Source organism: Diabrotica virgifera, chromosome 6 (assembly GCF_917563875.1).
Source record: "Diabrotica virgifera virgifera chromosome 6, PGI_DIABVI_V3a".
NCBI classification, from domain to species: Eukaryota; Metazoa; Arthropoda; class Insecta; order Coleoptera; family Chrysomelidae; genus Diabrotica; species Diabrotica virgifera.
The window spans coordinates 223,992,487-224,005,825 of record NC_065448.1 but is presented as its reverse complement, the minus strand read 5'-3'; the positions used below and the strand labels follow the sequence as shown (position 1 = coordinate 224,005,825).

Sequence of the window (13,339 nt, the reverse complement as noted above, 5' to 3'; positions counted from 1 at the left end):
ATCACAGAATATATCCTGGTGTATTCTCTGCTTGGATCTTCCGTAAATACTAAACAATAAATAACTTTTTTATAGGGTTATTATATATTGTAAAATCCGGAGATACGGGATGCAGCCAGAAAGCAGTTTATTAACGAAAAGTCTTAGATTTAAAATATTGTTTATTATATTTTATTTCAATTATTCTAATTGTCTAAAAGGTAGTAAACTTTGTATCTGGGGCTTTTCGTTGTTTTCCTCGTAATACGAGAGATGTCGCTAAATTGCGTCTCAGAGGTGGGTTCATTGTATTGCGATGGTTTGCCTTAAATGGGCAGCATTGTTTGTATTTCCTTCAGAATTGAGACTTCTGAGCTTCACTGATGAGGCATAAGGATGCTGAAATAGCTATATGGAGATGGTGGTCCAACTCTGAATCAAATATAAACAAAACCTGCCTTGATCTTTTTTATCTTTTTCATTTTTACTCAGTTTGAGTATTTAGAAACTGTCTTTCGGTCCTTTTCCTTGACGAAGGGAAGGTAAATGCGTGGCCTAAGCGTCCTCTATTTGCTTTCTTCTACTTTCGTCGTCTCTTGTGATTATATATTGTAAAATCCGGAGATACCAAGGGCGGATCCAGGGAGGGGGCCATGGCCCCCTCCGAGAATTTAGAATAATATAAATTTAAATATTTGCAGTTCAAATGTTTTTAATTTCAAACACATATATATGTACAAAACAGGGGATAAATACGTTTTCTGGACTAGAATTGAAAAAAGAAGTAACGGAGAAGCTTCAAGAATGACTTTTGGGTTTTTTATAAATCAAAATGTTGATAATTTTACAGAGTGCCAATTGTTAGAACGATCTTGACAGCCATCAAAATCGTATAAATTTCCATATTCTATACACACAAAGAATAAAAAAGAAGTGAAGCGTTACTTGGGTCACTAGCACTAAGAACAAAGGAGTTGGTTGGTATTTTCGCACAGTCAAAAGGAATTGTTTTACAAATATTGCGTTTCATTTTTCTAATGAAAAATATGGTCACAATAACGGGATGGCAGCCCAGAGTTTTGTCACGAAATCTTTAACATCTTTCGCCAAACTCATGAGCAAAGACGGAGTCATATAAACCCATGAAAAAACATCATACCACAAGGAGTGCGTTCAGGTTGAGCTGGATTTTCTAAAAAGTTATCGCAACCCTCAAAAGTCAGTCATTATCCAGATAGACTCTCAGAGGTCTAAACAGAAACAAAAAATAAAGTAAAACTACGACCAATAGTAGGGTCTATAGTGTTCTTAAGTCGACAAAATATTCCTCTAAGAGACCATCGTGATGATGGCCTTATGCTTCTGGACGAAGATGCTGGACCTAGGAATGAGGGAATTGCTGTGGTACTAAGGCAAAATCCGATATGTCAAAAATTATCGATTTTTCGTTTTTAACGCCAATATGTACATTGAGCGATGAAGAATGTGATGACAAAACCCTACGTGGCTAAACTCATCCATGTAACCCCGATATGTCAAAAATTATCGATTTTTCGTTTTTAATGTCAATATGTACATTGAGCGATGAAGAATGTGATGACAAAACCCTACGTGGTTAAACGCATCCATGTAACCAGTAGATAATACAATTGTTTCCGATATGTCCACTATTACAACAACACCGCCAAATTTTTAACTCATCTGCTGCAAAATCACGTTTTTTAATTTAGCACCACAGTGTTAAGGTTTAAACTCGGATCAGGAGGTAAGACTCTTAAATAACACCTATCCACAGCATCTTCCTGAGCAACATGCATTAGTAGCAGCAGTAAAAATCAATTAAAAACATGTTGTGGTGAAGAAATAATTGAACAAATTATATTTGACGAAACGACTGACGTATCCCACGTGGAACAGCTTTCTCTGAATTTGGGATACATACACAATAACAACATTCGCGAAGACTTTGTCAAATTCATTGACGCTTATGAGAACCTAAAAATAATTAGTGAAAATCAAGAAAGAGGGAAAGAACAAGGCCTGGCAGGAGAAGCATTGGAAAAAATAGTATTAAATTTGTTGAAAGAACTGCACTTGGATCCGAAGAAATGTATAGGAATCGGTACTATGACAGGAATGGTGAGTTTTAAGGCACTTCTCAAGTGTGTGAAAAGTGACTTAAAACTCACCATTGTAACCCTAATTTTTAAAAATTACCCCCCGTACTTCTGGTACTCCTCCACAAAAAAAGTTTATGGCCCCTCCCGAAAATCGGTCCTGGATCCGCCGTTGGGAGATACGGGATACAGCCAGAAAGCAGTTTATTAACGAAAAGTCTTAGATTTAAAATATTGTTTATTATATTTTATTTCAATTATTCTAATTGTTTAAAAGGTAGTAAACTTTGTATCTGGGGCTTTTCGTTGTTTTCCTCGTAATACGAGAGATGTCGCTAAATTGCGTCTCAGAGGTGGGTTCATTACATTGCGATGGTTTGCCTTAAATGGGCAGAATTGTTTGTATTTCCTTCAGAGTTGAGACTTCTGAGCTTCACTGATGATGCATAAGGATGCTGAAATAGCTATATGGAGATGGTGGTCCAACTCTGAATCAAATATAAACAAAACCTGCCTTGATCTTTTTTATCTTTTTCATTTTTACTCAGTTTGAGTATTTAGAAACTGTCTTTCGGTCCTTTCCCTTGACGAAGGGAAGGTAAATGCGTGGCCTAAGCGTCCTATATTTGCTTTCTCCTACTTTCGTCGTCTCTTGTGATTATATATTGTAAAATCCGGAGATACGGAATGCAGCCAGAAAGCAGTTTATTAACGAAAAGTCTTAGATTTAAAATATTGTTTATTATATTTTATTTCAATTATTCTAATTGTTTAAAAGGTAGTAAACTTTGTATCTGAGGCTTTTCGTTGTTTTCCTCGTAATACGAGAGATATCGCTAAATTGCGTCTCAGAGGTGGGTTCATTGCATTGCGATGGTTTGCCTTAAATGGGCAGAATTGTTTGTATTTCCTTCAGAGTTGACTTCTGAGCTTCACTGATGAGGCATAAGGATGCTGAAATAGCTATATGGAGATGGTGGTCCAACTCTGAATCAAATATAAACAAAACCTGCCTTGATTTTTTTTAACTTTTTATTAAGTTCACGTCTTAAATCAATTATTTATCAAATACACTATCAATATTATTTAATCAACAATTGAAAATATTCCCGATGCCATGTCAAATATTTAAAAATTGTCACTGTCTGACTGACAATATGCTGACAATCAGTCGTGTGATGGATGACCGAAGTTAAGTTTAACGTTTGAGTTAAAGTTAAGATAACTCTCAGGAATAACGTGCTCATAACTGTATAGGTAAAATTTGGTGTGATGTATCGCTCCCAGTTATGAAATAGTTATATCATCAACGTTATATTAGAAAGAAGTTTTGAGGAACAAATTTTGAAGTAACAAAGAGAACCTTATGTACAAATAGTACAAGTTGGAGTGAGCGCGAGAGATTGTTCCGAACATACCCGTCGTCGGCTACTGCCGATGACCGAACAGCAAACAGCTGTTTGGGTTCATTGGTGTTTCTAAGTTGCTTTCAAACGGTAGATAGAAACAGGGTTGCCAGATTGGTGTATTTTCCCAAAATTTTGGGTTAATTTGAAAGCGTCTATTGAAATTTTTCTAAGCAGAAATTGTAGTGGGATTTTTTGGGGGCGGAAAATTATGGATGATTTTAAGGGGTCATGGTAAATTAAATTTGCGAATGTACATAGAACTGTATATTATACTCCCATATAATCGAAGACGATAGGAACTATGAATTATTTCCATGGCCCTCGTTGATATTGTAGTATGAATTTTGCTTCACTGTTCTCTTCATTTGACTAATAATTTATTAAAATGCGGCAACAATTTAAATTTGGGGACTTTGGGGTATTTGAGCTTCAATTTCAGGGAATTTGAGTTTCTAAGTGGGGGATTTATAAAATATCATCTGGCAACTCTGGATAGAAAGCTCAGTAGGTACTTAAAATAAAATTTCAACTTATATCGCTCGATTTGATTTTGTATAATTTTTAAAATTGTATTACCCTTCTATTCTTAATTATTAAATTACTAGCTTCTAAATTCACTTGATTTCTGTCTAAAAACAAGTCAAAAGATGAACCTAACCTTGCATAACTACAGAGTTATCTCATAACTTGAGGTTTAACGTCGCGTTATAAAGTGACCAGATAACTCAAGAACTGTCAAGAAATAACGCAAATAGTTAAGTTAAGTATGATACATCACACCAATTCGATGGTTATAACATAACTACAGGATAACTTTACGTTAACGATAACTTCGGTCATCCATCACAGGGCAGAATATTCTATTCGACTGAGTGCGTTGTATGACAAAGATAGATTTGGAAAATATTACCACCGACATTGTGTTCATTTTTTTCGAATCCTGAAAAAAACCAATAAATATTTTTGAAAAATTTAAACGCAGAATGAAAGACTAAATTATTACCGAGGGCCGAAAGTCCCTTAGAATAAATAAAAAATTTATTTTGAATGAGATATTTGAAATTAAAAATCACACTAAATTGTCTCGTTAGTTTTTCACCCCTGTAACTTATTAAAATAAACATGATAGAAGTTCTCAGGGACTTTCGGCCCTCGCTAATAACGTTACTTTCATTCTGCGTTTAAATTTTTCAAAAATACTTATTAGTTTTCTCAGGATTCGAAAAAAATGAATCCCATTTAAATAGCATTGGAGCAGAAACTACGTACCCATACTCTTAAGCAAACAAAACACAAGCAGAACGCAAAAATAAAGCACATCTTCAGATATGAAATGTGATATCATCTTTATATCAATTATTATTGAAATAATTTTTTTTAGCTGAGATGAGAGCTGTTGACGCGTTACTTAAAGCAGCCGAGATGATAAACGACCAAAGCAAACTGGCGGCAAAACTGCCCCCTACAGAAGATTATACTGATGTTAATACAGAAAAATCTACAACAAATAAGATGGCGGCAGTTGATGAAAATAAGGCTACTGAAAGTACAGAAGTACCGGAGAAGTTACCAGAATAAACGGATCAATAAATCGTTTTTTTCTGTTTAGGTTTTATATTGTATTTGTTGAAATAAATAAAGATTGAAAATTTAAAAATGTTTTTTTTTTTATTTTTGCAGCTGCAGTTGTCAGAAATAAAGCCATTTTGGTTCTAAAAAATAAATGTTTTTATTAGGCATATCTACACTCATCGGCACGAAAAACGGGCACCCCACAAAATGGGTCATTTTTGATGTATCGTTATTCCTAAACCTGTTGTCCGATTTAAGTGATTTTTGTAATATGTTATAGCCTTATTCTTTAACAATATATATATATATATATATATATATATATATATATATATATATATATATATATATACAAGCTGTACGCTCCCGAGGAAGCTGAAGCTGTTTTCACTTGAAGATCCTTTTTGTGGGGGATCATCCCATTCTGACTTTGGTTTTACAATTGCTGGTGTGACTTCGCTGTTTCCACTACCTTTCTCCATTCTTCTCTCTCTCTGATTTTGCTTCCTATATTTCTAATTTCCATACTTCTTAAGTCTTCTTCCACTTGTTGTCTCCATCTGAGTTTAGGCCTGCCTCTGGTTCTTGTACCTGGTGGTATCCATTCGGTTATAACTCTTAACGGATTGTTCTTCTCTCTTCTCATTATGTGTCCATACCATCTAATTCTCTGTGCTTTTGTTGCTCTTACTATGTTCTCTTGACCCATCCATTCTTGTATTTCGTGGTTCATCCATTGCCTTGCATCCTCTTCGTTTTCCCTCTTTGGTCCCAGAATTTTTCTCATAATTTTTCTCTCAAAAACTTTCAGCTGCTCTTCTTCTCTTGCTGTTAATGTGAATGTCTCCAAAGCATATAGCACTATTGGTCTTATGGTCGTTTTGTAGATTTTCATTTTTGTATTTCGGCTTATCTTCTTATCTTTGAAAATTTTTTTATTTCTGTAGAATGCTTTGTTTCCTGCTTGAATTCTTCTTTTCATATCTACACTTTCATTTCTTCTGTTGACTAATACTCCCAAATATTTGAATGTTTCAACCTCTTCGAAGCTGTGTGCGTCTATTGTCATTTCTGTCAGTTGCGTCTTCTTTTTTTTACTTACATTCATGTATTTTGTTTTATTTTCATTTATTTCCAGTCCTCTTAGTTTGGATTCGTTTTCTATTTCTTGAAAGGTTTTCTTTAATGCCTTTTTATCTGTTGCTACTATGGTTATATCGTCCGCATATCCAATTATTTGTACTGTATTTTTATTTATAGTTCCTGCGTTTGACAACTTTTTTATTATCTTATCTAATGATAGAATAAATAGTACAGTTGAGAGCGCATCTCCTTGTCTTACTCCATTTTTAATTTTTATTATTTCTGTTCTCTCCCGGTGTCTATTGTTGCTTGGGAATCTCGCATTGTCATTTCTATCATTCTTATAATTTTATTTGGTATTTTGCTCTCTTGTAAGTCTTGGATCATTTTTCTTCTACTTAGTTTGTCAAAAGCCTGTTTAAAGTCTAGAAAAAGTATATGTGCTTCTCCGTCGTACTCGTATGTTTTCTCTATCGCTTGTTTTAGTGTATGGATAGCATCTATCGTGGATCTTCCTTTTCTGAAACCGTACTGGTAGTCTCCTATGCTTTGTTCTGTGTATATTGTTAGTCTGTCTCTAATTATACCAGTCAGTACTTTATATGTTACATTCAGTAAATTAATTGCTCGGTAGTTTTTACATATCCTGTGGTCTCCTTGTTTTGGGATTGTCACAATAATTCCTTTCTTCCATTCTTCGGGCATTGTTTCCTTATTCCATATATTCTGTATTAGTTCATAAATCTTTCTGTATAGTGCTTCACCCCCGTATTTTATAAGTTCTGCACATATTCCGTCGTCTCCCGCTGTTTTCCCGTTTTTCAGTTTGCATATTGTATCTTTTACTTCTGTATAGGTCAATTCTTCTTCTTCACCTTGTTCCGGGTTCATTATTGTTTCTCTTTCTTCTTCTACATCCGTTTCTTGATACATTTCTTCGAAATACTTCTGCCATGTTTCTGCTTCTATGGTTACATTAGCTGTCCGTTTTCTACTACCTAGCTTTAAGTATTGGTACAGTGGTTTTGAATTGTGTCTCTTATTTTCTGTTTCGATCTCGTTCATAATTTCGTCTACTTTTTTATTTTTCTTTGATTTAAACAATTTCTTTGTCTTTTTCCTTTGATCTTGGTATTTTTCTCGTTCCTCTTCTTTACCTGTGCTTAGCCATTTCAATCTTGTTTTATTCTTTTCGTCCACTGCTAGTTTGCACTCTTCGTCAAACCAATTGTTTCTTCTTTCTTTTTGCATTTTTCCAACTACTTTCTCTGCTGCAGTGTTTATTCCTTGTTTGATTTTTTTCCACTGCTCCTCCATTTCTTGTTCCTCCTTGAACTGCATCTCTACATTTACTTCTTTTACAAATCTTTTTACTCCTTTATCTTTCAATTTATCTACGTCCCATCTTCCCTGTGCTTTTCGTCTTTCATTCTTTGTTGTTTTTATTTTACATTTTGCAATCACTAGCATATGGTCCGAATCGATGTTTGTCCCTCTGTGAGATCTCACGTCATATATCGACTGTTTGTGTGACTTTTTAATAAGTACATGGTCTATTTGATTCCCCTCCAGACTGCCTGGTCTCATCCATGTTATCTTGTGTATGTTTTTGTGTTTATATCTCGTGCTACTTATGTCCATGTTTAATGCCGCTGCTAAATTACATAATCTTTCTCCATTATTGTTTGTTGTGCTATGTAATGAGTTTTCCCCTGCAACCTCCCTAAAGCATTTTTCTTTACCTATTTGTGCGTTGAAATCGCCTATAATAATTAATATATCTTCTCCCGGGATTTTTTCGGCATTTTCTTCTAGTGTTTCATAGAACTGTTGTTTTATTAAGTCATCACTGTTTTCTGTGGGTGCATAGACATTTATTATGGACAACTTGTTCGGTTTGCTGTTTACTCTTATGTATGATAATCTTTGACTTATGGGTTTAAATTCCATAACTTTATGCCTCATTTCCCCTAACACAATAAAAGCAGTTCCTCCATATCCTTGTTTTTCTTCTCCAGCATACCATACTGTATAATTTTCTTTTTCGATTTTTCCATGTCCCCCCCACCTGGTTTCTTGAATTCCTGCAATATCTATATTGTATTGTTTCAACTGTGTCGCTAGCTCTTCCATTTTTCCTTCTTCTAGCAGTGTCCTGACGTTCCATGTTCCAATTTTTTTTGTCATTTTTTTAATTCTCTTCCTTTTTTTTGTATTTTTCTTATTATTTTGAATATACCTTGACTCATTTACCTCTTCGTTTGCATTGTCTGTTTCCTTTTCATCCATCCATTCTCTTTTGTCTAGTTTTTTGGGACATTTTCAATTTCTATAAGTTTATTTTCTCTTGCATTCCATTTTAGCACTTTGTCATTTATTTCTAATTTCTGGTATCTGATTTTTACTTTTGCTCCTTTGCTTCTCTGTTGTTTTGCTATGTCTCTGATTTCTTTTTGTATCTTTGCTTCCTTGAACGTCAGCGCTGCATCTATGTATATTTCTCTACAGTCTCTTGTGTATTTGAGTTTACCTTTTTCTTGCAGTATTTTCTGTTTGTCTTCCCAGCTCTTCGTTTCTATTATACATTTCTTGTATCCTATCTTAAACGCACTTTTAACTTCTATTTTCAGTTGCAGCTCCCATACCTATACTCTTAAGCAAACAAAACACAAGCAGAACGCAAAAATAAAGCACATCTTCAGATATGAAATGTGATATCATCTTTATATCAATTATTATTGAAATAATTTTTTTTAGCTGAGATGAGAGCTGTTGACGCGTTACTTAAAGCAGCCGAGATGATAAACAACCAAAGCAAACTGGCGGCAAAACTGCCCCCTACAGAAGATTATACTGATGTTAATACAGAAAAATCTACAACAAATGAGATGGCGGCAGTTGATGAAAATAAGGCTACTGAAAGTACAGAAGTACCGGAGAAGTTACCAGAATAAACGGATCAATAAATCGTTTTTTTCTGTTTAGGTTTTATATTGTATTTGTTGAAATAAATAAAGATTGAAAATTTAAAAATGTTTTTTTTATTTTCGCAGCTGCAGTTGTCAGAAATAAAGCCATTTTGGTTATAAAAAATAAATGTTTTTACTAGGCATATCTACACTCATCGGCACGAAAAACGGGCACCCCACAAAATGGGTCATTTTTGATGTCTCGTTATTCCTAAACCTGTTGTCCGATTTAAGTGATTTTTGTAATATGTTATAGCCTTATTCTTTAACAATAGCTCTGTAATAATATTGTTGCTAGACAGGTAAATTTTCATTGTATACCGGGTTTACCGATCAAACTGTGTTGTTTTTCTAAAACTTCGGAACACCCTGTGGAATATTCTAGCATTTATAAAATTCTGAAGTTAAAACTCAACTATAGCCTCAGGTTTTCTTAACATTCTGCTTTTTGATTCATTCGCTTATGTTGGATAATAAAAAAGTTAGGTACTTTGACAACTAGCCATGTTCTTCATCAATACTGAAGATTTTTTCACCGCCGATTTGTCAGTATCTAAAATTGGTCAGCATTTAGAAGATTCCTCAAGAAATAAAGGTGACATGGTGCCAACTTACGCTTTTTCCCTGGGGGTGGATGCCGCCCCATCTCGGGGGTGGAAATTATTTTATTAAAAATATCTCCAGAAATCGATAGAGGGACCAGTAAAATTTGTTACTTATATAAAGTTATTCAAATAAATCAATAGTTTTTGAGTTATTAAAAAAAAGATTTTGATTTTTCGTGAAAAAAATGCATGTTTTCAAGCGATTTTTCATAAATAATTCAAAAATAGTAAACGTTTTCAAAAAAGTTGTCTATACCAAAAATGAAGCTAATAAAAAATCGAATAAATTTCTTATTTGAAAAACCTTTTAGTATTAATTCGAAATGAGTTGTAGGTAAATCATAAATTATCCATAGAAATGTTAAAAAACATTTATTTTATTTGTTTAAACTAGATTACTTTCGCCAGAATGCTTAAATCAGTATTTTTTCCATTTAAAAAATAGGTAGATTTCACACCTAAAATGCAAAAAGCGCACGTTGGCATTATATCATTTTTGTTTCTTTGAGGTATCCTCTAACTACTCACCAGTTTTCATAAAAATCAATGGAGGTTCAACAAAATCGGAGGTGAAAACTTTCGGTGGCTGCACTTTCAGAAATATAAAAAATAATTTTAAAGCAGGGGTGGATTTCGCCCCTAAAGTGCAAAAAGCGCAAGTTGGCCCCATATAATTTTTGTTTCTTAAGTTATCCCCTAACTACTCACCAATTTTCATGAGAATCAATGGAGGTTAAACGAAATCCGAGGTGAAAACCTTCGCGTGACTACACTTTCAGAAGTTTAAAAAATAATTTTAAAGCAGGGATGGATTTCACCCCTAAAACGCAAAAAGCGCAAGTTGGCATTATATCAATTATATTTTCTGAGGTATCCTCTAATTACTTACCAATTTTCATGAGAATCAATAATCAATGGAGGTTCAACGAAATCGGAGGTGAAAATCTTCGGTGAGGGCACTTTCAGAAATATAAAAAATAATTTTAAAGCAGGGGTGGATTTCACCCTTAAAATGCAAAAAGCGCAAATTGTCACTATGTCACCTTTGTTTCTTGAGATATCCTCTAACCACTCACCAATTTTCATAAAAATCCATGGAGGTTCAATGAAATCGGAGGTAATAATTATTCAAATCCACCTTCAGTGACTGCACTAATTAGACGAAGCACAAAGTGGTAGGCGTATACAGGATATTATGCAAAAATACAAAGATTGCGCTGGACAGGTCACCTTATAAGAATGGATAACGACAGAACACCTAGTAGAACGCTTAGCGTAACTATGGTGGGACGTGATATTTAAAACAGATAAGGCAAAAAGCGCTGTAAGAGAAAAATAAAATACAATTAGCATTTCTTGACCTAGAAAAAGCCTTCGATAAAGTACCAAGACAGAAACTAAGGAAAATCCTAAGAGAAAAAGGAATGGATAAGTTAATAAGAATGATACAAAAAATATACAATTAGAACAACAATGCTGTAATTAGTAATAATTCAACTTCAGATACCTTTGCCATAAATGGTGCAAGTAATGAATCATGGATACTAGAGGAACGGTAAAAGAGTAAGATACAAGTTATAGAGATGTAGTTTTTAAGATGAGTTAAAGGTGTTACCAAAATGGATAGAATTAGGAATTCATTCAAATATTGAGTTTATAGAACAGAGACATCTGACTTGTTTGGGGGTCATGGGTCATTTACATCGGATTAAAGATACCATACCAGTGAGAAGAGCGTATAAGAGGCAATAATATTGAAAAAAAAAAGTCTGGGCAGATTATCGGAGATTAGCCCATTTTTGGGAAAAGTTATTTACCAGCAATTTTATTGCTGGAATCGAATCTTATGATTGTATATATTAATAATATAGGTATGCAAAGTCCGCAGATGGTGTGCTACTTTTTTTATAAACAAAATGGCGCCCGAAAATCGTCTTTTTTTAAATTTTTACTCTATATCTCCAAAGATTTTAACTTTACACCAAAAAGACCCAAATAAAAATTCACCGTAATTAAATTCTGCATAGAGACGTGTTTTCCCGATTTACTTCGACGAAAACTTTCCCCGGAAAATGCGGGTTTTTCCAAAAAAATCTTTAATTTACAACTAAAATTTTAGTAAAAGTAATTGTTTATCAATAATTAAATAACTTAATAATATAAAACCTCATTTTGTATAGATTATAATTCCAGAAGCCGACGGAAATTGAATAAACAGTTTAGCAACAATTGAATTGTTAATTAAAAATTTACGGTCGCTATAATAACCACAATAATTATGATACATAAGAATAACTATGATTTTTGTATAAAAAGACACTATTTATCTAATGTATTTTACAGAATTGAAATTGGACTATTTAAGCGGCCTCAGGAATATTTTAAAATTATAAACAATTTTTTGTCTTATAAACAAATAGAATATCTCGGGAAATATTAAATCAAGTTAAATCATGAAAACGGTATTGGAAAAAAAGCAGCATCACACTTCTTTTAAAAGAAAAACCGTTTAATTGTGATGAGAGGCTCCTGAGATACAACCTGTCAGCTGTCAAAGTTGACCGGCAAAGATATAAACAATATTATCATACATTTTAAACTACCACTTTTTTATTTTTGTTCTCTTTCTCCACACCAATTTTCATATCTTTAAAATGCTCATAACTTATATTATTATAATAAAAACTATCGATATTACGAGTGAAAATTGCCAAAAACAGCAAAATTCCAATCAAAAATTAGGTTGAAGAAAATGTAATCTCAAAGTTCAAAATCGGTATACGTTAAAAAAAAATGCATTTTCTCGGCTTCCCATGGAGCAATTTTCTTCATTCTTTTTTTGTTCCCAAGTAACTCAAGTAGAGCCATCTAACTAACACATTATTAAATGTCAAAGTTGATTTTGTTTTGTTATAATAAATTAATTTATTTATTATAACAAAAAAATTTAATTTGTTTAAATAGAGATTGTTTAAATCATTATACAGTTTTCAAATGAGAATATTTGTGTTTTTAACGTTAAAAGGTACACTTGTAGTAAGTTTATCTAAAAAAAGTCTACAACTGGAAAAAATATGTAGTTTTCTTTTCTTATAAATAAATCAATATATTATAACAAAACAAAAGCAACTTTGACATTTAATAATGCGTTAGTTAGATGGCTCTACTCGAGTTACTTGGGAACAAAAAAAGAATGAAGCAAATTGCTCCATGGGAAGCCGAGAAAATGCAATTTTTTAACGTATACGCTGTGAGCTCGTACGTAGAGGGGATATTTACAAATTCGCGAACGCCAGTAGTGACAAGTTTGTAAACGTTTACCGGAAATTTGACATAAATGTCAAAGTGATTAATTTAAAATTAAAATTAAAAACATTAATTATAAACAATATTAGTTGGTCAAAGCTGTGGTATATATTTTTACCTTAAATATACTTACGTTTTAAATACTGAATTTAAGTTTTTTTAATGTTCCGTAATATCTAATTATAAATTAATATATTAATCTTACCGCCATCTACACGATAATTGTTAAAGTATCCGAAGTAAGAAATTCATATTTTATCAATAGAACGTCAAAATGATTAGCAAAATCTTAAAAAAAT

At 33.1% G+C, this 13,339-nt stretch overlaps 1 protein-coding gene across 2 annotated transcripts in view; it reads left to right on the top strand.

Annotated features, from left to right (window-relative positions):
- The window catches only part of LOC126887263 (KAT8 regulatory NSL complex subunit 2), a 45,079-nt gene extending 39,917 nt beyond the window's left edge, over positions 1-5,162 (top strand). For both annotated transcript variants that reach the window (XM_050654679.1, XM_050654678.1), the window contains exon 9: positions 4,887-5,162. In XM_050654679.1, coding sequence (XP_050510636.1) covers positions 4,887-5,083 — 197 coding nt within the window. In that variant the 3' untranslated portion in view covers positions 5,084-5,162. The remainder of the gene's footprint in view (positions 1-4,886) is intronic.
- The last annotated feature ends 8,177 nt before the right edge of the window (positions 5,163-13,339 follow it).